Source organism: Vicia villosa, unplaced genomic scaffold (genome assembly GCF_029867415.1).
Source record: "Vicia villosa cultivar HV-30 ecotype Madison, WI unplaced genomic scaffold, Vvil1.0 ctg.004233F_1_1, whole genome shotgun sequence".
In the NCBI taxonomy this organism is placed as follows: domain Eukaryota; kingdom Viridiplantae; phylum Streptophyta; class Magnoliopsida; order Fabales; family Fabaceae; genus Vicia; species Vicia villosa.
The window spans coordinates 119978-145394 of record NW_026706396.1 but is presented as its reverse complement, the minus strand read 5'-3'; the positions used below and the strand labels follow the sequence as shown (position 1 = coordinate 145394).

Genomic DNA, 25417 nt, shown 5'->3' with positions numbered 1-25417 from the left:
GATATAATTACAATGTCGGTATTGTTTAATTGATGAGTTGATTTGAGTTGTAGAATATTAACATAAATTATATTTGAGTTATAAGAGAAATTACATGAGCTCAATTTATGTGATGGTGTTAGTATTAGTGGAGGTGCAAAATAGTAGGCCCAATAAGAGAAATGTTATTATTAAGTGGAATTATAATATTATAAGGAAAAAGAAGAGAAGGAAGAAGAGACTAGGTTTTGGAGATATCAGAAACAAAGACAAAAAAGAGATACACAGAGTTATTGTCGGGAAGAGGAAAACGGAAAAATTATGCGAAGCCGGAAGGTGGGGAACTTGACCGGAAAATTTAGAGTGTTCTCCAATCCAAGGTAAGGGTGGGCTCTTACTTTCTAAGGGTTGGCATGATTATGGGTATGGTACAAATTAGGTGTTCATAATTTTATACTCATGTTTGTGTAGCATTTGAATGTTTGAAGTGTTAATGAATGTTATAAATTGGTGTGTGATTTTGTCTGCAAATTGATGAAATTGATGTGTGCAATTGGATAGTTATAGGGTACTAATATTAGACATATAAAATTATGATTTAAAAGATGTATTGAATTGGTATGAATTTGAGTGAATGGAATAGAGAGAATTGCTGTAAAAAACAGATATTTTTTGCTACGCGGTACGCTGTAATCGGGTAACAGCCCTGCTGTAACCGATCATAGCTTGGGAAAATAGAGAAACAGGGAGTTTTTTAATGTTGTAACCGGGTAACAGCCCTGTTGTAACCGATTATATGCGAGTTTTGAAAATAGCGAATAGGGAGGAAACGCGTAACCGGGTAACGTCCATGTTGTAACCAGTTACACCTGACAACTTTTCAAAAATTGATTTCTTAAATAATTCAAAACTTTTTATCTGTAAGTCCGATTTAAGTTTCATAACTTTTAGAAAAACAAAGGTCGTATTTGTGATGCCAAAGTGGCGGCATGCTTAAAAGACGGATTGTAGATAATTTCTATCACCAATTCGATGTGAGGGAGACTTTGTAGAGACTCCAAGTGGAATGATATTTGGACGTGAAAGATGTTATGGGATTTAGAGTAAAACCACGAGTTATGAATGTTGTTGAGGTCTTTTGCTAAGATAAGGACCTTGGTTGAGACAAGAGGGATAGTGAGGTACGATTATATTAATAATTTTGAAGTTGGGCAATACTTAACGATTGTGTAATCCTAAGTGAGCACAAAGAAGACCGTGTAAAATGTATGGATGTTAGTGTCCTATCGACGGGATCGAATGAGAAGGAATTTGTGAGAGTTGTAACCTCATTAGGAATTATTGGATTCTGACGTTGTTAATGAACTGGAATGCAAATTCGGAAAGGACGCTATTATGTAGTAATGAAGGTTTATGCTTCAATATGGTTGTCGGCTAGCTATTGACAAATTGAGGACTTGATAACCCTTAATCTCTTGCTTGTAGTAGACGGAATCATATATATGAGATTGTTGTGAAAAACGATACCAATAACAAAGTATAATAGGGAATTAGGGAAGAGAATAAGAACACAAGAATTGGTTATAACTGCTATTCTTTTACTTTCTCTTAAAACAAGATTACAAGTTTACAAGAATAACAAATAACCTCTCTCACCCTAAATTAGGATTTGCAGCTTAGCAATGATGAGAGACTAGTATGCTATTTATAATAAAACCTAACATACTAACTAATGGGCTTTTTCCACAAGGCCCATTACACAAGCCAACTTAATAAACAAGCTAACTTAACAAATTAGGGTTTAAACACTAAAACCTAATTTAACATGCTAACAACCCTAGCATCTTCGACACAAGCATGTGAACAACCTTCGACATCATGCTTAACCCTGTCGAACCAAGAAGCTACCCTTCGGCCATACTAGAGTTCGATCCAATATCTCACAGAGATAAGCTTGTTTTGTTATCTTAATAGTATAAGAAGTGATGGATAATGAACCGTGAGGATAATTACTCATTGTGTTGTGTGAATTTATGAAGAAATGCAGCCTCACATCAATGTGCTTAGTTCGCTCATGATAGGCTGAATTCTTCGACAGGTGTATTGCACTTTGACTATCACATTTAACAGTGATACCTCGACCTTGAAGTTTCAGCTCCTTCGCAAAACCTTCAAGCCACAATGCTTCTTTCACAGCTTCAGTTAATGCAATGTACTCCGCTTCAGTGGTTGATAGAGCAACAACCTTCTGAAGTGTTGCTTTCCAACTAATTGCTGTGCCAAACATAGTGAAAACATATCCAGAAATAGATTTCCTGGAATCCATACAACCTGCATAATCAGAGTCGACATATCCTTCTATTACTGCTTTACTATCTTCACCCAAGGCTCCACCATAAATTAGAACTCTGTTCAGAGATCCATTTATGTACCTTAAAATCCACTTCAATGCTTGCCAGTGAGCCTTTCCAGGATTCGCCACGTACCTGCTTACAAGACTGACTGCGTAAGCTATGTCGGGTCTAGTACAGACCATAGCATACATCAAAGAACCAACTATATTAGCATATGGGATGCTATTCATATAGGCTATTTCGACATCAGTATTGGGACACTGATCAACACTCAGCTTGAATTGAGGGTTTGTTGGAGTCACAACTGGCTTCGAATTCGACATACCAAACTTTTCAAGAATCTTCCGTAGATATGCCTCTTGAGATAGACATAACTTCGACTTCTTTCTATCTCTTCGAATGTCAATTCCAAGAATCCTGGAAGCAGCTCCCAGATCCTTCATATCGAACTCCTTATTGAGTTCAGCCTTCACCCTCATCACATCTTCAACATTGTTGCTTGCTATGAGAATATCATCCACATAAAGTAACAAAATAACAAATGAATTACCAGGTCGAAATCTGAAGTAAACGCAATGGTCGAACTGACTTCTAATGAAACTTATGCGTGCCATGAACTTGTCGAATCTCCTATTCCACTGTCGAGGAGATTGTTTCAGCCCATACAAAGATCTCTTTAACTTGCACACATAATCTTCCTTCCCCTTTTCGACATACCCTTCAGGTTGCCTCATCAGGATCGTTTCATCTAGATCACCATACAAGAACGCAGTCTTCACATCCATCTGTTCCAGTTCAAGATCGAACTGTGCCACCATGGCAAGCAACATTCGAATGGACCTATGCTTCACAACAGGAGAAAACACATCATTGAAGTCGACACCTTCTTTCTGAGTGAAACCCCTTGCAACTAACCTTGCCTTGTATCTTTTCGACGTCACTCCTTCAATTCCTTCCTTAACTTTGAAAATCCATTTACAGCTGACTAACCTTGCCCCAACAGGTTTCTTGATCAGTTCCCAAGTATGATTATCATGAAGAGATTTCATCTCATCATCCATGGCCTTCAGCCATTCAGTCTTATTTCGACTCCTCATAACTTCCTTATAGTCTCTAGGTTCTTCGTCTAGAACCTCACTTGCAGAGATTAAGGCATAAGCTATAAGATCTGCATATCCAAGTCTTTGAGGTGGCTTGATGACTCTTCTCGACCTATCTCTCGACAATAGGTAGTCATCGTCAGTTTCCTCAACTTCAGCATCTTCTGCTTCTTCTTCGACTTCATCTGGGATATGCAATTCAGCATCAACATGCTCCACCTCAACAGGAATCTCTACCTGTTCCAACTCTTCTTCAGATGTTTCTGTTCTTCGACCAACATCATCAGTTTTCTTAAAAGCCATTTTAGCTTCATTAAAAACTACATCTCGACTGGTGATACACCTCCTGTGACCTGGCTCTAGGCACCATAGCCTATAAGCTTTGACTCCTTCAGGGTATCCCATGAACATGCATTTCAGAGCTCTAGGTTCGACCTTGTCTTGCCTAATGTGAGCATAGGCTACGCAGCCAAATACTCTCAGTTTGTCGAGATCTGGTGGATGTCCCGACCAAACTTCTTCAGGTGTCTTCATATCTAACGCTGTCGAAGGACATCTGTTTATCAGATATGTTGCTGTCGAAACAGCCTCAGCCCAGAACACCTTTGTTAACCCCGCACTAGTCAACATGCATCTGACTCTCTCCAAAATAGTTCGATTAAACCTTTCAGCCAAACCATTTTGCTGTGGAGTACCTGCAGTAGTTCTATGCCTTGCAATACCAGAGGCAGCACAAAAACTGTCGAATGCCTCATTGCAAAATTCAAGGCCATTGTCGGTTCTCAACCTCTTGACCTTTCTGCCAGTCTGATTTTCAACCAGAGTCTTCCAACTTTTGAAATTCTCAAAAGTTTCATCCTTAGTCTTCTGGATGAATACCCATAATTTTCTGGAATAATCATCTACTATGGATAGAAAATACCTTGCTCCTGAATGTGATGGACACCTTGCAGGCCCCCAAAGATCAGCATGGATGTAACCAAGGGATCCATGTGTTCTTTGTTTGCCTTTGTTGAACTTCACTCTGCAAGATTTTCCAAGTACACAGGGTTCACAAAACTTCAGCTTTTCGATTTTGTCTCCACCAAGCAGATTTTGTTTCCCTAATTCGACCAGACCCCTTTCACTGACATGGCCCAATCTCATGTGCCAGATCTCTATCTTCGACAAAGGTTTCGTGGATACAACATTTGTCGAACCACTTACAACTTCAGCCTCAAGGGTATACAAGCCTTGTTTCTTCACGCCTCTCAAGACTTCCTTCGACCCCTTCATGACTCTTAGGATGCTTTTCTCTCCTTGGAAAACATATCCTTTCTTGTCGAATTCACCAAGAGAAAGCAAATTTCTCTTCAAATCAGGAACATACCTGACTTCAGTCAACAACCTTATTGACTCATCATGGAGCTTGAATCTCACAGATCCAACACCTGCAATCTTGCAAGCCTTGTTGTTTCCCAGCAATACTGATCCACCATCTTGATCACATAATTCCTCGAACAAGTAGTTGTTTGGAGTCATGTGCCAAGTGCAACCTGAATCCATAATCCACTCCTTCTTAGAGTCACTGCTTGAAACCACAAGAACATCAGATGATTCGAAATCATCTTGAACAATGGCAGCGTTGCCATTATCCTTACCTCCATGATATTTCAAGCGTTCAGGGCACACCTTTCTTGTGTGACCCTCCTTCTTACAATGGTAGCATCGAATGCCAGATGCTTCGCCACTGTAAGTCTTCGACTGGCTTTTGCCTTTCTTCTTGTCGAACTTACCATCCTTTCGTAAGAGTTTTCCTTTAACGGCCAAACCTTCGCCAACAGTCGAAGGTTTATGCTCCTTTCGTTCATTCAAGTCCTTAGAGTACAAGGCTGATTGAACTTCTTCAAACGTCAGAGACTCCCTTCCATACAAGAGAGTTTCTTTGAAGTGAGCATGTGATCGAGGCAAAGAACACAATAGTAACAGCGCTTGATCTTCATCATCGATTTTCACATCAATATTTTCAAGATCAAGAATCAGCTTGTTGAACATATCCAACTGCTCAGCCAATACTTTGTCTTCAATCATCTTGAATGAATACAAAGCTTGCTTCAGGTAGAGTCGATTTACCAGCGATTTGGTCATGTACAAACTTTCAAGTTTCACCCATAACCCTGATGCCGTCGTCTCCTTTGATACCTGCCTGAGAACCTTATCACCAAGGCTCAACAAAATTGCGCTGTGTGCCTTCTCAATCATAGTCGTCTTCTCCGCTGCCGTTAATGCAGCATTCATGGCTGCCTCTCCCTTCAACGCTTCCAAACAACCCTGCTGAACCAGTAGGGCTTTCATCTTCAAGCGCCACAGACCGAAATCATTCACTCCGGTGAACTTTTCAATCTCATACTTTGTTGACGGCATCTTCTCCACGCTCACCGCACCAATTTGTTGTGAAAAACGATACCAATAACAAAGTATAATAGGGAATTAGGGAAGAGAATAAGAACACAAGAATTGGTTATAACTGCTATTCTTTTACTTTCTCTTAAAACAAGATTACAAGTTTACAAGAATAACAAATAACCTCTCTCACCCTAAATTAGGATTTGCAGCTTAGCAATGATGAGAGACTAGTATGCTATTTATAATAAAACCTAACATACTAACTAATGGGCTTTTTCCACAAGGCCCATTACACAAGCCAACTTAATAAACAAGCTAACTTAACAAATTAGGGTTTAAACACTAAAACCTAATTTAACATGCTAACAACCCTAGCATCTTCGACACAAGCATGTGAACAACCTTCGACATCATGCTTAACCCTGTCGAACCAAGAAGCTACCCTTCGGCCATACTAGAGTTCGATCCAATATCTCACAGAGATAAGCTTGTTTTGTTATCTTAATAGTATAAGAAGTGATGGATAATGAACCGTGAGGATAATTACTCATTGTGTTGTGTGAATTTATGAAGAAGTAGATATGAAAGAGTGAAACGTACCGGACACTGATTTAAGTTGGATAATCAGAGTTGTTCAGCGAAGGCATGATGTGGCGCAGTTGTTACACGCACTACTAGTAGGTACTGAAGGATTAATATGTCAGAAGCCTACAGAAAGGATGTGTCTTGATTTATACGTTGGATGTAGAGGATTGTTGTTATGAGGATGTCGTGCTGGAGGACAAGGAATCTACTGAGTAATTTTCGAAGTAGTAAGTATATTATTATGTTTATACGTAGTCGATGAGTACGTATTGGGTGAATTGGAGACAATGGGTTGATACTAGATGGTGCTATAATAATTCTGCTATCGTTGTTAAGCCATTGTTGTTGATTTCTGTATATAGCGAGGAATGATACTCCATAAAGGAAGAAGTTGATTGTGTTGGTTTTGTGGCTATGTCGACGTCACAATGGGAATGATACGATGATGTGAATAGATCTATTGGTACTTGGTTGATAATTAACATGTACAATTTTAGGAATGAAGTTGTGTATGCGATTGGTGTGAAGCTGAATATCCAAGTTTAAGTGTATTATGGTTGATGAATCATTAACAAGTATGTCACAGAGATGTTGGAGGGATTAGCACGTGTGCATTGGAATTCAAACCATGGTGAGTTGTTGTAGTAATCAAAAAGGTAGTAGTCGGAGATTTGCCTAACACAACTGAAGATCAGAGATTTAGAAGCGAAGTTGGGGATGGTTGTGTCTGATAGATTTTCGAGGACGAAAATATCCTAAATGGAGGAGAGTTGTAACGCCTTGATAATTTAATTAATTATTTAATTAAATTAGCTCGAAATTTATTCGTTGATGTTGGAAATTATTGGTATAATTACTATGTCGGTATTATTTAATTGATGAGTTGATTTGAGTAGTATAATATTAACAGAAATAATATTTGAGTTATAAGAGAAATTACATGAGCTCAATTTATGTGATAGTGTAAGTATTAGTGGAGGTGCAAAGTAGTAGGCCCAATAAGAGAAATGATATTATTAAGTGTAATTATAATATTATAAGGAAAAATAAGAGAAGGGAGAAGAGACTAGGTTTTGGAGATATTAGAAAGAAAGACATAAAAGAGATACGGAGAGTTAATGTCGGGAAGAGGAAAACGGAAAAATTATGCGAATTCGGAAGTTAGGGAATTCGACCGGAAAATTTAGAGTATTCTCCAATCCAAGGTAAGGGTGGGATTCTTACTTTCTAAGGGTTACCATGGTGATGGGTATGGTAGAGATTAGGTGTTCATAATTTTATACTCATGTTTGTGTAGCATTTGAATGTTTGAAGTGTTGATGAATGTTATAAATTGGTGTGTGATTTTGTGTGCGAATTGATGAAATTGATGTGTGCAATTGGATAGTTATAGGGTACTGATATTAGACATATAAAATTATGATTTAAAAGATGTAATGAATTGGTATGAATTGGAGTGAATATAATAGAGAGAATTACTGTTAAAAATCGATATTTTTTCTATTGGGTACGCTGTAACCGGGTACCAGCCATGCTGTAACCGATTACAGCGTGAGAAAATAGAGAAAATAGAGAAAATGAGAGTTTTTGAATGCTGTACCCTGGTAACAGCCCTGCTGTAATTGATTACAGGTGAGTTTTGAAAATAACGAATAGATTTACGTAAACGCGTAACCGGGTAACGTCCCTGCTGTAACTGGTTACATCTGACAACTTTTCAAAAATTAATTTCTTTAATAATTTATAACTTTTGATCCGTAAGTCCGATTTAAGTTCCGTTTGGACCGTTGAAAAGCTAAAAATATCATCTTTAACATGATCATAATTTTGGGATTTTAAAATTAATATTTCCTACTGTTAATTGATATTTAGAGTGTGAGTGTTGTGTATAATGCGGTGATTTTGGTGATAACTGGTGAAGATGTTGTTGGGATGATAATTCCATAATTGGTAGAATATATTGATATCATGTGATTGTTTTGATGACCTGAAATGAAAGGAATTATTGTGTAGGCTTATGCCTTATTGTTCATTGTGATGCCGTTGTGATCGATTATGACGATGATGTAGCCTAGATTGGCAAAGTGAAGTGAATGATTCATTGTGTTGCATTATTGTGTGTCGCATATAGATGTTGCGTAGTTGTATTGATTATGAAGATGACGTGGCCTAGATTGGCAAAGTGACGCGAGCTTGGCTCGATTATTCCCAGAATTGGAAAAGTAATGTGGGATGAATCCTTGGGTACCACATGCATATTAGAGAGATGGTCTCATTGCATACTTATGATTTTGTTTTGATGGATGGATTACATGATGTAAATGATTGACAATATGCGGTTGAATGACGAATGGTGCTAGTATGATATGAAGTGGTGAAATTATGTATGATCTATATCTCCTATATTATTTATCATGCATTCCTTTATATTGTAAGATATCTCACCCCTTCTTTTTAAATGTTACCTTTATATTGGTAACGTGCAGATAATCCGAAGTAACTCGAAGAGATGCATAGCTGAGGAATCGCCTTACTTTGCGTATTTGGGCCAGTGTGCTCTAATACGTAACACTTGGGGGTTTCGCGTTTGTTTTGTTATTTTAGGAGTGAATCTTTATAAAACTCCATTGCTGAATTTTCCATTGTTACTTTGTTGCTATTTGGTTTGAAGACGATATCGTCAAATATGTTTTAAGAATGATGCTAAAAGTTTATGAATTATTCATACTATTGTTTTCCGCTGCGATTAAAAGAAAAGAGTTTCAGACATGATGTATTTGTGTTATGTGTTGCATATCTATTTTACAAGCTTTTGTGTAATTATGACTGTGGCATCCTAATGTTTTTGAAATTATGTTTTATTTTACTATTAATTTCTTATATAATTACGCGGGGTAAATTAAGGTATTACATTAGTGGTATCAGAGCAGGCCGGTCCGTCCAATCAAGTTGTCTAATATGTTGTTTGTTCCTTAGTGTGTGACAAGTGTGTGAAACACTGTCGATACTTGTTTGCCTTGTTTGCAGGAATTAGTTTGAGGAAAGTGAGGGAGAATCCTTACTTCTTGGATGTGTTGCAGTTGCAAGCTTCCGAAGAGAATTGATGTCTCGGTGTTTCGGAAACCGAATTTCGGCGAAGGAATGTGTCTCTCAAGTTATAAGAAGTTTGGAATTGAGGAGATATGTTAAGGGCTGTTTGGAATATGATTGAGTTGAAGAGAAAAGAATTTTGGAGTGGGACTTCCGTAAGCAAAACGCAAGAAATTGTTGAGTTTTGGTGAAACTTCAAAAATTCGTTACTTGAGTTCTAGACGTCCGATTCGAGTCCTGTTTGAAGCGTTGAAAAGATAACAAGATGAAATTAATTTTAAAAATGGTTCTAGCAGCTGTAATGGACTTATTTGTAGCATGATGATGTTTGAAAGAGATGGAATTTGTGGTTACGCTTGTCCTTGGAATTGGACTTGTTCGTTGGTGCTGCACAGCACGTCAGCGTCAGAATTGAGTGACTTGAAGGAGTAGTTAAGAGGTTTGGTGAGGAGAAATTTTTAAAATTCAAGTGTATTATTTGAGAAGCTTTAGTAGTATTGTAAAGTATGTCGTTGCATGACGTCGATGTTTGCATTTCCAGATAACGTTGGCAAGTGTATCTTGTGTCCCGAGTGTCGGATTAACGTGCCGTTTGAGCCTATGAAGAGGTGAAATTATATTTATCTTATGGGAGTGTTATAAATATAGTAGAGGTTATCCTATAGGAAGATATTCTGAAGCCGGTTACGGAAACATGAAGCTTTTGGGCATAGACAGTTATTACCAGAGTGGTTCGAAAGGAAGTTAAGTAGAACATGTTGTTGATGTGTGCTGATGGATTTTAAGGGAGAGTGAAGTAGTAGTGAAGGAGAGATAAACTTTTAGAAAGACAGAGGTCGTATGCGTAATGCCAAAGTGGCGGCATAAGTAAAAGAAGGATTGTAGAGAATTTCTATCACCAATTTGATGTTAGGGAGACTTTGTTGAGATTCTAAGTGTAATGATATTTGGACGTGAAATAATTATGAAGTTGGGAAATACTTAACGATTGTGTAATCCTAAGTGAGCACGAAGCAGACCGTGTAAAATAATTCCACTTAAAATAATCCCTCAATACACATAAGCATCTGAAACAACCAAATCGAGATCATCTGAAATGAAATCAATGAAGCCGCCATCGATTATTTATTTATCCCAAGAAATGGGAAAGGAAAACATCGACTAAAATCTATAAAGGGAATAAAACAAAGAAAGTGGTAAGAGTGTCGGTTACGCAAGGAGAAGAGATTATCACTCTCTAGTAGGGGTGGGAATAGGCTAGGCTAGGCTAGGCTTTATAAGGCCTGGGCCTGGCCTATGATAAACATACAAGGCCTGAGCCTGGCCTATGGCCTACTATAGGCTCGTTTTTTCAGCCTGGCCTGCCCTTTTTAAAAGCTTGGTCTGACCTGAAAGCCTATTTAAAAGCCTCTTTCTTATTAATATTTTCAATTAAGTCATATTACTTAAGATGTCTTATAGGTCGCATATATATGAATATTTAGACCGACCTATTTAGCATTTTTTTCTAATATATATATATATATATGCATATATAGACCAATCCATTTAACACTTTTTTAAATATATATGCATATATAGACCAACCTATTTAGACTAATTTTAATATATATATATATATATATATATATATATATATATATATATATATATATATATATATATATATCTACAAGGCTTTATAGGCTTTTTTAATAGCCAAGGCCTGACCTATTTTATTAAATAGGCTTTTAAAAAAGCTCAAGCCTGACCTTTTTATCAAATAGGTCTGGCCTTAAGTAGGCTAGGCTATAGGCCCCTGTAGGCCGGTCTGGCCTATTCCCACCCCTACTCTCTAGCAAATGGTCCCCACACTCTAAAATGTACATGAAAATTGGATTTGCTGATGTGAATAAACGTGAACCCCTCTAGCAAATGGTCCCCACACTCCAAACTTGGCTTTGCAATTTATGGTTCACAGAAATGACATGAGAAACTTGGACTTATCATAATAAATGGGCCTTGAATTGTTTATTGAAAGAACTTGGACCCAAAATGAGTTATTTTATTTGCACCTATATAAAAAAAGAAATAAAATAAAATAAAAGTAATAAAAAATTGATTTTTATTTTAATAGAAATTCAACTTAAAGTCTAAATTGAACTTAGATTAAAACTATAAAATCACAAAAGATTAGTAAAAAGTGAACAAAGATCATATTAACTATAAAAATAATATAAAATGGATGAAATGATGTATATATATTTTTCAATTTTTTTGAGATAAAACTAAAAAACAAATGGCAATGATGCATATGAAACATTAGGATAAAAATCAGGGTGCAACAACTGCCCCTATTTAAGTTTCTTCTATAAGGAGATAGGAGATACTTAAATACAAACAAAATTCGATTTCTAGCCTAAGATGCTTCAAGAATGATATGAATGTATGAATTTTTTTGTTTTTTTTCATGGTATGATATGAGACAGACTCGAATCTCTGTGGGGAATATAGTGCCACGAGAGACAACTATTAATAAAATGAGCAAAAGAATTGATGAATGAGGCAGCTGGGTAAAAGGTGAGAAATCACAATATCCAGGAACGATATTAAATAAGGTGAGTAACAAATTTCAGGAACGACACTGAGAGAGGAAAGGTATCACAACAACCAGGAATGGATCTGAATGAGGTGAGAAATTACAATATGCAGGAACGACACTGAATAAGGTGAGTAACAATTTTCAGGAACAACACTAAGAGAAGAAAGGTATCACAACATCCAAGAAGGGATGTGAATGAGGTGAGAAATCAAAATATCCAGGAACGACACTGAAAGAAGAAATGAGACATCTAGGAACAACACTAGACGAAAAAATAAACAAGTATTTGTTTTGGGTAGGTGCCAAGCGAGTTGGACTTTGATCTCAAGGTAAGATGTTGATAGCAACAGGACCTCGGGAACATGTAAATGAGCATGAATTTGATTCTATGCATGATATTGAATTTTTCTATGCATGATATGAATGATCAATGCAATGCATTTATTTGTAACGATCAACCAAGATAGACTCTTTTGTGCGAAGTGTGTTCTAGTATGTGGGTGTTGAAATTCTAGAGTTGTTAGTATTTCGAATTGGACCTGTTTGTTATGTTCAATTGTTTAAGTTAGCTTGTACCCTAAGTTGGCTTGTAATGATTATTTGTGAAAAAGTCCACTAGTTAGTATGTTAGGTTTTATTATAAATAGCATACTAGTCTCTCATCATTTAATACTGGAAATCCTAATTTAGGGTGAGAGGGTTATATGTTATTCTTGTAACTTGTAATTTGGTTTAAAGAGAAAGGAAAGAATAGCAGTCATAACCAATCCTTATTGTGTTCTTCTTATTTTACCATATTTTCTAACCCTTGTGAGTTTCTTGCCGTCAAGAAGAAATTGTTTATACTTTGTTTACGGTATCAATTTTCACAACAAATTGGTGCGGTGAGCATGGAGAAGATGCCTTCAACAAAGAATGAGATTGAAAAGTTCAACGGAGTGAATGATTTCGGTCTGTGGTGCTTAAAGATGAAAGCCCTACTGGTTCAGCAAGGTTGTTTGGAAGCGTTGAAGGGAGGGGAAACCATGAATGCTGCATTAACGGCAGCGGAAAAGACGAGTATGATCGAGAAAGAATAAAGCGTAATTTTGTTGAGCCTTGGTGATAAGGTTCTTCGACATGTATCAAAGGAGACGAAGACATTGTACATGACCAAATAGCTGGTAAATCGACTCTACCTGAAGCAAGCTTTGTATTCATTCAAGATGATTGAAGACAAAGTGCTGACTGAGTAGTTGGATATGTTCAACAAGATGATTCTTGATCTTGAGAATATTGATGTGAAGATCGCTGATGAAGATCAAGCGTTGTTACTATTGTGAACTTTGCCTCGATCACATGTTCACTTCAAAGTATGGATGGCAAGCACACCGCACCCGCGGGGACCACCCACACCCGAACCCGAGTCGACGGCTGAAAACACGAGTTGTCTGGGTTTGGGTTTGGGTGCCACTCGATATTTTGGGTGCGGGTTTGGATAGTGTGAAACCCACACCTAAAACCCGAAATCGCACCTGCTTATATATATATATATATATATAATTATATATATATATAAATATATATACATATATTTATATATATATAATATTGTGGAAAGTTGTAGGAAAAATGTATTTTTTAATGTATTTTGCTGCGGGTTCGGGTTTGAGTGAAAAAACCCGAACCCAACGGGTGTGAGCGTGGGTGTTATTTTGCCACCCGAATAACATTTGGGTTTGGGTTCGGGTTCCGATTTTGGGTGCGATTTTAGGTAGTGTGAAACCCGCACCGACCTGATCCGTTGTCATCCCTACTTCAAAGAAACTCTCCTGTATGGAAGGGAGTCTCTGACCTTTGAAGAAGTTCAATCAGCCGTGTATTCTAAGGACTTGAACAAACAAAAGGAGCATAAACCTTCAACTGTTGGTGAAGGTTTGGCCGTTAAGAGAAAATTCTAACGAAAGGATGGTAAGTTCGACAGAAAGAAGGGCAAAAGTCAGCAGAAGTCTTATAGTGGCGAAGCATCTGGTATTCAATGCTATCATTGTAAGTAGGAGGGTCACACAAGAAAGGTGATCAAGACTTGTTCGATGAATTATGTCATCAAGATAGAGGATCAATATTGCTGGAAAACAATAAAGCTTTCAAGATTGCATGTGTAGGATCTGTGAGATTCAAGCTCCATGATGAGTCAATAAGCTTCAAGAGTAAGTTATCAAGACTTACTCCACATCTTAACTATTAATTCTTTTCAATCTATTAGTTAAAACAAACAGTGGTGGAGCCAGGTCTAATATTTTAGGGGGGCCATGGATATAAATAAGATATATATCATGATTCAAATTGCAGTCTGTAACTGCAATTGCGGCCGCAATATAATTGATGTAGTAACTTCTGCAATTACATTGGACTGCAATTGCGGTGTGAATTTAAAAATAACATCAGACGATTTCACTTATGGTTCTTTAAATATTTTCATTGAAATACAAAATTTTAAAATACCAAAATTCAAATCATTTTCTAGTTAATCAAAAACCTTAACATCAAATATTTTTAAATAGTATATTTCAAAACATCTCAATTAAAATTTTCGTCACAACAACCGTAAAGCACACCTATAATGATCGCAATCACAACATCCACAATCACATATGCGAGTGCAATAACAATATGAAACTGTGATAAATAATTTTTTTTGAAAATAATATACAAAATTCTACTAGAAAGATTGTGGTGCTATATGTTGAATTTAAGAGCAAACTTTAATATTCACCCTACCGTTAAAAAAATATAAAAATAATAAAGTAGCCTAACTGAGAATAGAAGCATGAACAGTTAAGCTGCATAATACTCTGCTTAAACCACTTGGCCATTTTAACTGATTGATTTTTTTTACGCAAATATTAGAAATAAATATACATGTTCCTTAAAATATTGGGGTGGCCAAGGCAATCCTATCCTAACGAGCCATTGGAAACAAGTAATGAATGGAGAGAAAGTCTCCATGGCAGAAGATGATCACATCATCTGATTAACTTTAAGACCATCGCATTTCTCATGGTACATAAATTGCTCCAGGTCCCTAATTTTCTCCATGATAGTTAGATATTGTTAGAAAAATCAATTTAAACCAAATGGCTCGAGGCTAAATCGTGAACATAATCAATTTCCTTATAAGTATTTCAAGCACTATCAATATGTCTTAGAGTTGGAACGTAGGAATACCCAGGATAATTCAGCCTTTTGTCGAGTTTGCATAAGGCTGACGAAAACTCGAATTCAGGAAAGAGAATTTATAATTTTTTGTGTTTCATTTTGGACTCATAAATGTGTATTTATAGGTCATGCATGCATTGTTTCATAAGTTTGCAACTCTTGATAAAACAACACTTTTTCACCATATATTACAATGGTTCATCTATAATAACACAAGCAGGCCGGCCTAAGCCATGTCGAGGCCTAAGACGAATTTAAAAAATAGGCTTTTAAAATATATTTTATAAAATTATTATTATTTTACTCAAACTTATATTTTGTTCTAAAAAGTTATTTATTAAATTATTTTTAAATCAATTTATTTGATTTTATTGTGAGATCATAAATTTTAATTTATAAACAAATTTTCAAGTTTTAGCTTAATTTGTTTAAATATTCTAATTGATATTACTTTAAATTAAAATAAAAGAGTATTCTATAATAGACCAAGTATACAAATAAATAAATAAATAAATAAATAAAAGATTATAAAGTAAGACTAAAAGAAAAAATACAACTTAATTGTTAAGATATTATTTCATACAAATTACTCTGACCAATATAAACATTGTTGAAAAATTAATATAATTAAAATTTTAAACATCTACTTCATAAAATAAAAATTCACTTGATACAATAATCATTAATTATCAATTAATATAATTTAATCACAAATAATTTAAGTTAGGATTTAATAGGAGTGTAACTTTTAGAGAGTTAACCTTTTTACTTTGTTCTTGGTTGGTTTCTTTATAATATATTTCTTGCTTTCAAAAAAAAAATTATTGCACATTGATAGTTTCACGGCACATTGACAAGCGCCCCCCAAAAAAAAAAGAAAAAAGAGTATTGATTCACTGTATAAAAATGAATGGCAAAAAAAGTATCACTAAAAGAACACATTTCCATTAACATAGGTAAGGAAAAGTTAGGCCCTAGGCAAAGGCCTCGTTTGTTTGCTCTTAGGGGTCGGGCCTGAACATAAGGCACTCCTTTATAAAATATTGTAAATTTGAATTTAAAAAACAAATTTATTCAACAACCGAAAATCTATTTCTATTTTTTGTCAAATTCATTCCAGAAATAAAGATATAAAGAGTGTTAATAAAGTTAGGTATCTTTCGATTTAAAAATTAACCTTAGTGAAAATAACGCAAAGTTTAATTGGAATATTAGGTAACAATGCTTTTAAACCATTAATTCATGTGATTAGACCGACGTTACCTTACACACACTCTTTAAAGGCTCTTCCTCTACATATCTTGTTTAGCACTTATTTATGGCCATATGCTATCCTGTTTCATGAATTTTTCATGAGAAAAACTCCAACTCTCACTTTGAGACGACACCATCTCAAAATTCACATAGGTGAAGTTCATATTGTGTCATTTTCCACGAGACACGTTTTAGTTGCATTTTTATATACATATAAGTTAATTTAAAATATTTGTATATATCAATAATTATTACAAAAAATTCATAATATCGATAATTATGCTTTAATATCAACCGTTAGAAAGTTTTTCTATAAGAAATGATACAATAAGTATCCAAATTTATAATGACAATTCTTCTTCGATTTTTGATTTCTTGATTCAAATTCTTCTTTCTTCTCTTCTTTCTCATTGACTCTTTGAAACGGAAGCCTCAGTTGCCATAATACAAAATACTTATAAGATTGTTAGAAAAATCAATTTAAACCAAATGATTCGAGACTAAATCGTGAATAGAATCACTTTCCTTATGGCTAAATCATGAGGAGTTCGATAATTTTGTCGAAGAGGAGTGGAATAAACTAGAATTTAAAGGGATAGGGGATTATTGCTTGGTTGAAAAGTTGAAAATCCTTAAAAGTCGAATCTCTTGGTGGAACAAAACGGCTTATGGTTGGATTGACCCCAGGATTGACAAAGACGTGAAAGAAATGCATTCTTTAGATAACTTGTTTATTCATTTTGCAGGTAACGCTCCAGAAGAGGTGGTTGAGAAAAGGTTGAAAGTAGTGGAGGACTTTTGGTCTAACCGAAACAAAAAAGAAGGGCTCCTTAGATTAAAGTCGAGACAACTTTGGCTCACCGAGGGGGACGATAACACACGATTTTTTTCATAATTCCTTAAAGGATAGAAGAAGAAGGAATTCTTTATGTACCATGGAGACTAGGGGTGGGAGAATAGAAGAGGTCAAGGATATTAAAGACTACACTTTCAAGCACTTTGAAGGATTCTTTAAAGAAGAGGTTTGTACTAGACTGGAACCGCATGGGATTGACTTGAAAGTGCTACCTCTAGGGGATTATTTGGACCTTGAAAAACCCTTTTGTGGACCTCCGTTTTCGGCCATACCTCTCGCGGAGAGATACGTGAACTGACTCTTTTTATTGTTTCTGCTTTCACATTTTGAAAATTCAGAGAGTCGCCACCGACCTTTATTTTATCCAATTAAGGAAAGGTTTATAAAAGAAACAGAAAAAAAGACCTTTAAGAAATTCTGGGTAAGGGGGTAGGTTATACAAAGGGAAGGTGTTAGCACCCTTTGTATCCATGGTTATCCATGGGCTCTTTAGTTTGCTTAGTTCACTTGCTTTCGATCACTTTTCAATTGCTTTAAAATGCTCATATGTGGTTTCAAATACCTTTGTAAATTGAATTTGTAATGATCCTTGTGCGGATGTATACAAAGTGCTTTTTATCTTTTAAAAGATGTTTTTTTGAAAAAAAGAACGTTAACTTCGTAATGATCCTTGTTTGGATATATACAAAGTATTGTCTTTTTGGAAAGTTTTATTTTGAAAAACAACAGTGTATGAGAATTTTGTTTGTTTTTGATTTGAGCAAGCAAATTAGGAGGTCTACCCTGAGTTGTAAGGTCTTTATCCTATTTCCTTTAAAAATCTATCCTTTCACCGGATATAAACAAAAGGTTCGATTTTGTACTCGAAACAGTAGAATTTGATTTTTGATTTTGAAAAGAATGAGAAAGGGATTACCTTAAGAGGTGCAAATGTGATTGTGTTTTGATTCAGGTATTTTATCTTTGAAGTTAGTGATCTAACGGTTCAATTTTATCTTTGACATACACGCAGTTTATATGTGCTGGAATTTAAAATGCGGAAATGTAAAATGCGGAAAGTAAATCTACGCTATTACATCGATTGTGCAGGAAATGTAAACTACGCCTATTTACATGAGTTTGACAACCTATACATTTATCTAGAAATTTAAATTGCAAGAAAGACAAAGAAATGTTTTTTTTGGATTTTTTATGGTTTATTTTAATTATAATTAATGCATGATTAATTAAATTAAAATGAGGAAAAGGTGGAAATAAAATTTAAACCTAAAAATTAAGTTCAAAATATGTTCAAAATGTTTGTTAATTAATTTTAAAACAAAACTATTTTTTTTTTAATTTTGGAAATTGATTTGAAATTGATTAAGTTAATTAATACATAATTATACAAATAATTACACAAATAATTAAAAATTGAAGAGAAAATTATTCAAAATATGTACAAAATTAGCTTATAATATATAAACAATATTTAATATGAAGAACAAATTTTTTTATGATTTTTTGATTGGTTAAAATAATTAAAAAGCAAATATATAAATATAAACTAATTAATTATGCAAAATATTGAAATTATGAATAAAAATAAAATATTTTTATGTTAGAAAATAAAATATTATTTTAGAAACTTAAAAATATTTTTTGTGTATTTTTTGGATTTTTGAAACTATTTTTAATTAATTTTGCAAGAAAATTAAAATAAAATAGAAAAATAAAAGGATTGTAATCAGATGTAGTTGATTGGAGAGCCCATGGTATTGAATGGCGTGTCAGGGACGTAGTATGAGCTGGCAAGTGGATCAGAAGGTGATTGAAGTGAGGCGTATGGCAAAAGCATAGACTGCAAAGCACAGAATCATAGGTTATTTAAAAAAAACACGCGCGCGTTTTATCCAATGAGGTGGAGACACCTCATCGTCTTCAACCTCCAGCCAGCACCTTTAATAACGTTTTTGTAATAAAAGCGCTGTAATAGATACCTCCTAAACCTGCAAAATAGCGAATAGGGTCAAACATGCATATAAATTTGGCGCGATATGTCCGTTCGATTCGTCTAGTCCATACGAACTCAATACAAAATACTTATAAGATTGTTAGAAAAATCAATTTAAACCAAATGATTCGAGACTAAATCGTGAATAGAATCACTTTCCTTATAAGTATTTCAAACACTTTCAAAATGTGTATTTATAGGCCATGCATGTGTTGTTGTTTCATAAGTTTGCAACTCTGGATGAAACAACACATTTTCACCATATATTGTAATAGTTCATCTATAATAACACAAAACACCCATTCATAAAATGTTGTAAATTTGAATTCAAAAAACAAATTTATACAATAACCAAAAATCTATTCCATTTTTTATCACAGGGGAGACATAGGGTCCCCTTGTTTTAACTCTCTCCTAGCATTAAAGTAGCCGCCATTCATGGACCCATCGATCATCAAACCAGGTTTTTGAAACTATAAGGCATGTACATGAGTATATACACATTGCATAACCATGTTTTTGAAGCTATAAGGCATGTACATGAGTATATACACAATACACTCCCTAATAATTTTCATGTACATGAGTATATACACAATACTGTACCAATATATTGTGTGCGACTCATGTAATCAAACTCGGAATTTTTCAATAATATTTTTGTTTTAAGTTGCAAAATAAAATAAACAAGAAGTTCCAAGATATGACAAGGTATAATCCAAATGCATCATATAATATTGCAACAGAAGAAACATAATAAGTTGTGCTACAAGCCTACAACCCTTGCAAAATAAGTTGTACAATTTAGTATATAAATAAATACTAGAACCCTTGGAAAATAAGTTGTGCTATTTAGTTTTAGTCAAAAAAAAAAGTTGTGTTATTTAGTATATAAATAAATACTACAACCTTGCAAGACAATCGTTGATAATAAAAAACAATATATCCCAACCACAAATAGATATCAGGAAAAAGTAAACCTATTTCACAAATGTGATTTACCATGGCACTGATACAAGACTCTCACAATAAATATGTAGATTGACCCTTAGAGTTCCGGTAGTTTCCGTTGAATTAATCCAGTGACCAGTATTTATGTTATATAGGAAAAATTGTGAAGTCCATTTTTTCATTAGAAGAACAATACCATTTTGTGAAATGAAAAGGGGAAAACAAGGTTGCTTGTTGAGCTTGTCGTAAGGGATGATCATGATTTTGGTCCATGAGTCAACAACTCCGTATTCTTTCATCAACCATGCAACCCAATGAGTTTTGTTAGTCTCATAAGACACACCAAGGCAATTATTCAAAACATATAAAGTATGTTCAGTCAGCTTGACATCATCATCATCATCTTGTTGAGGCAACAAGATTTCCTTGGAATTCTCCTTCTCTAAATCAAAGGAAAGAATCACATAAACACATTCTTTCTGAACTATCCAGTTAAGAGTGCCACTCACAAATATCCCTAAGAAGTGAATGGGTGTAAGGTTGAAATTGTGAATGGTTTTCCATGAATCATGACCAAAGGTATAAAGTTTGGTTAAAACATGAGTTGAATTTCGCATAACAACTAGTACTTTGTACTTGTCATGAAGTTGATCATATCCAAAGCCATATTGCCTAATCATGCCAAAATGCAAAGCAAAATCAGCATCAGCAGCTGCTGGTGATTTATTGGATTTGAACCTGATAGAAGGGTTGAGCAGTGTGACATAATGTTTACCTCGGTTATACATGCATAACAATCCATTGCATGAACCTATAATCCAATCGTTGGAGCTAGCAGGAGGTAATACATTTTCAAATAATGGTTTTATAACAGAAGGTAATAGATTTTCAAATAATGATTTCAGAGGGTAACATACGATTTCGCTGGGAGAAGAAAAGAACAATCGTTGTTGGTGAGTTAGGGTTAGGGGGGTTGAATTCCGAAGATGGGTTTTCACAAAATGAGGATGTGAGATTAGGGTTTTCCATGATTTGCAAATGCATTTGAATTGATGGAGAGATTTTACCGGAAATCTCAGGAGAATCTTGACGATGAGTTCTTCCGGCAGATGGGAACATGAAACGGTGTTGTTTCCATGTCGGCGGTGATACATCTTGAAGCTATCTGTGTGTGAGGGGCGTGTGTGTATTCTATTTATTTATTTTCTTAAACCAAATCAAACCAATTCAATTTTTGTGATCGGATACTTATTTTCTTAACCCAAATCAAATCAAATCAAACCAATTAAATTAATTATTCTCATCGGATATTTATTGATGCCATTTCAAAATAAGTCATTATTAAATTACTATATTTTTGTCTTTTTTCATTTAGAATCTAATTGTGACACGTTCCCTTATTTAAGTATTTTAGGATTTTTTTTTTCTCTTAATATTGTATTAATTTATTAATATTTCTATTAAATTTATGAAAATTGTATATGCTAAGAGAAAATATAAAAAAATATTGTTATTCATTATAAAATTTTCAATCTAACACGGATAGTAATTATTATTTATAAAAATATATTACTGAAAGTAGATTATATATTTTCCTCTTATAATAAAATATTTTAGACAAGTAGTAATATATTTTTCTGTATATAAGTATTATTTTATATTTATAAAATGACTAATATTTTTTTAATCTTATAAGAAAAATATTCAATTTTATTTAATAAAATTAAATATATTTAAATAAGTGATAATATAACAACGTAGAAGAGAGGTTAATAAAAGAGATGAAACAATGGGGACTAAAATAAAACAAATGATTTGACGGGAATTGTTAGTTTCATTTTTCGAGTTTAATATCATTTTTTGTTTCATAGTAGAAAAAAATTATTAAAATTTTATTAACTTTTGTTGTCACTTTTTAGAAAATTTTGTGTTTCTTTTTAATTGCCACCTTTAACTTTCAAAGAAATCATGATTATTATTTTGTTAAAATTATCTTTAATATTTATTATGGAGAGAGAAAATATAAATTGAAATAATAAATAGTAAAAAAATATTATTAAAAGGTAACAATAATTATTACCTGGAAAATGATTATTAGTAAGAAAGTGGAAAAACAAGAAATGCAAGAATAGATCCCAACCATCCATTATCACCACAAACCCATGATCCCTATTAAAAAGGAAGTTAAATTTAAAATTAATTTAAAATTTACCACCCATTATCACCACAAACTCCATGATCCCTATTAAAAAGGAAGTTAAATTTAAAATTAATTTAAAATTTACCACTAAAATAGTGACACATACTCATTCTTGCATTTCTTCTTCAAATTGCTTCGTACTAAATAGCACTACTCTTATTACCTTTTTTAATACGTATAAAAAGTTCAAAAGTAATAATTATAAGTGAACGAAACCGAATCGTACGCCTGATGTTGATGGTGAGAGTTTGTATGACACAAGGAAGAGTGAAGGCGACATAACAAGAAAGGAGAAGAATTTTTGCAAAAGCTTTATTGGCTCAGACTCTGTAGCGGACAACATTAATCCTTTGTTAGCTAGGGATGGCTATTTCTTCTGACCCTATTTCTTTGAAGACTAGCAGCACGGCCTCAGGCGAAGCTCTTTCTGTTTATACGCCGTTGAGAAGAAAGAGGGATAAAGGGATCTCCCATGTGGGCCCGACAGGTATAATAATTAATAATATTTTTGGTGAGAACTTGAGTAAAGACACGGTGGATATTTCTTCTAGGGTGGGGGCCACTCGGAAACCCTTTTATCTCTTGAACCGGTCAATTTTCAACTTTTTGGGGAAAAAGCTTCTAACGTTGTGGATAAAGGTGGGCCCGGCTTAGAGAATATTAACCGTTTGACTAATATGGTGAAGGTCTCTCCTTCGCATAATAAGAGGACTTCCTTGCCATCTAACGAATTTTCTCCAAGCTCCTCCAAAAATCGTGTCTCTTTTCAATTGAAGAGAGGAAATTTAATTAGGAAGAGGAAAGGGACCAGGGGTAGAAACACTCAAAAGCTGTGTTTTGATGATCAATGTCAGATTGTGAAGAATTCAAAAAATTCTAGGAAAAAAATAAGGGAGGTGCTGGACTTAGGGGAGAAAGTTCATGATTTTACTCATCCAATTCAAAATGGGGTTCATCAAAGAGAGACAATTCAACAGTGCACTGAACTTCAACTCACCAAACAAAACAAAAATAATTTTCTTTCTTACGGTGTACCTTTATCATGTGAGTCCATCTCAAGCTCGGGTATTAGAAACTGCAATAGAATAGGAGTTAATAGTGTGAGTAACAATGCTTCAGAGGGGCTTTGGAATTCTATGTCTAGATTGGGGATCATCAATATTTCAAATAATTTTGATCCGATCAAAAGCTTGAAGGAAATGGAGTTGAGGGATCACAAAGGTGTGAAGGTGGAAAAGGGGACTCTAAATAGTGTTCCTCCATGATAATTCTTTCATTAAATATTCGAGGCGGCGGGAATTGGGCTAAGCGCAAGAGAGTCGGATTCCTAATTCAAAAGGGAGATGTTGATCTTTGCTTCATTAGAGAAACAAAACTTAGCGGAATCAGTTTGGATTCGGTTAGAGAATTGTGGGGAGGCCTTGAGGTTGAATGGTCTTACTTGGATGCTAACGGAGCCTTTGGTGGTATTCTAACTATGTGGAAGAAAGACTTCTTTTCTCTCATTTATAGTTTTAGAGGAGAAGGCTTTCTAGGTCTATGTGTGGAGAAGGATGGAAAACTAACTTATTATGTCAATGTCTATGCCTCTTGCGACAAAATCACTAGGAGAAGAACTTGGAAGAATCTTTGTGATTTCAAGAATAATAACACCGTAGGATCTTGGTGCATTGGGGTCGACTTCAACTCTATCTCTACTCTTGATGAAAAAATTGGAGTTACTATTAGAGATTATAGTAGGGATACTAGATCTTTCAATGATTTCATAGAGGAAATGGAGTTGGTGGATCTTCCAACAATTGGCGGTAAGTTTACTTGGTTCAAAAGCAACGGGATGACTATGAGTAGGCTTGATAGATTTTTATTATCGTAGTGCTTCATAGACGATATTAAGGTGGAAGGTCAATATATAGGAGAGAGGGATGTGTCGGATCATGCTCCCATTTGGTTGAAAAACAATAGAAAGGATTGGGGTCGTAAGCCTTTTAAGTTTAACAACTTATGGCTAAATCATGAGGAGTTCGATAATTTTGTCGAAGAGGAGTGGAATAAACTAGAATTTAAAGGGATAGGGGATTATTGCTTGGTTGAAAAGTTGAAAATCCTTAAAAGTCGAATCTCTTGGTGGAACAAAACGGCTTATGGTTGGATTGACCCCAGGATTGACAAAGACGTGAAAGAAATGCATTCTTTAGATAACTTGTTTATTCATTTTGCAGGTAACGCTCCAGAAGAGGTGGTTGAGAAAAGGTTGAAAGTAGTGGAGGACTTTTGGTCTAACCGAAACAAAAAAGAAGGGCTCCTTAGATTAAAGTCGAGACAACTTTGGCTCACCGAGGGGGACGATAACACATGATTTTTTTCATAATTCCTTAAAGGATAGAAGAAGAAGGAATTCTTTATGTACCATGGAGACTAGGGGTGGGAGAATAGAAGAGGTCAAGGATATTAAAGACTACACTTTCAAGCACTTTGAAGGATTCTTTAAAGAAGAGGTTTGTACTAGACTGGAACCGCATGGGATTGACTTGAAAGTGCTACCTCTAGGGGATTATTTGGACCTTGAAAAACCCTTTTGTGGACCTCCGTTTTCGGCCATACCTCTCGCGGAGAGATACGTGAACTGACTCTTTTTATTGTTTATGCTTTCACATTTTGAAAATTCAGAGAGTCGCCACCGACCTTTATTTTATCCAATTAAGGAAAGGTTTATAAAAGAAACAGAAAAAAAGACCTTTAAGAAATTCTGGGTAAGGGGGTAGGTTATACAAAGGGAAGGTGTTAGCACCCTTTGTATCCATGGTTATCCATGGGCTCTTTAGTTTGCTTAGTTCACTTGCTTTCGATCACTTTTCAATTGCTTTAAAATGCTCATATGTGGTTTCAAATAC

General features: G+C 34.8%; 2 protein-coding genes across 2 annotated transcripts; one reads left to right on the top strand and one right to left on the bottom strand.

Annotated features, from left to right (window-relative positions):
- Positions 1 to 20373: 20373 nt before the first annotated feature.
- LOC131641904 (F-box/kelch-repeat protein At3g23880-like) lies at positions 20374 to 21114 on the bottom strand. Its single transcript, XM_058912199.1, has one exon. The coding sequence runs from the start codon at positions 21112 to 21114 to the stop codon at positions 20374 to 20376; it is 741 nt and encodes a 246-aa protein (XP_058768182.1).
- A 2673-nt stretch (positions 21115 to 23787) lies between these two features.
- LOC131641903 (uncharacterized) lies at positions 23788 to 24882 on the top strand. The gene is made up of 2 exons (XM_058912198.1): positions 23788 to 24331; positions 24440 to 24882. The coding sequence occupies exons 1-2, from the start codon at positions 23788 to 23790 to the stop codon at positions 24880 to 24882; spliced, it is 987 nt and encodes a 328-aa protein (XP_058768181.1).
- The last annotated feature ends 535 nt before the right edge of the window (positions 24883 to 25417 follow it).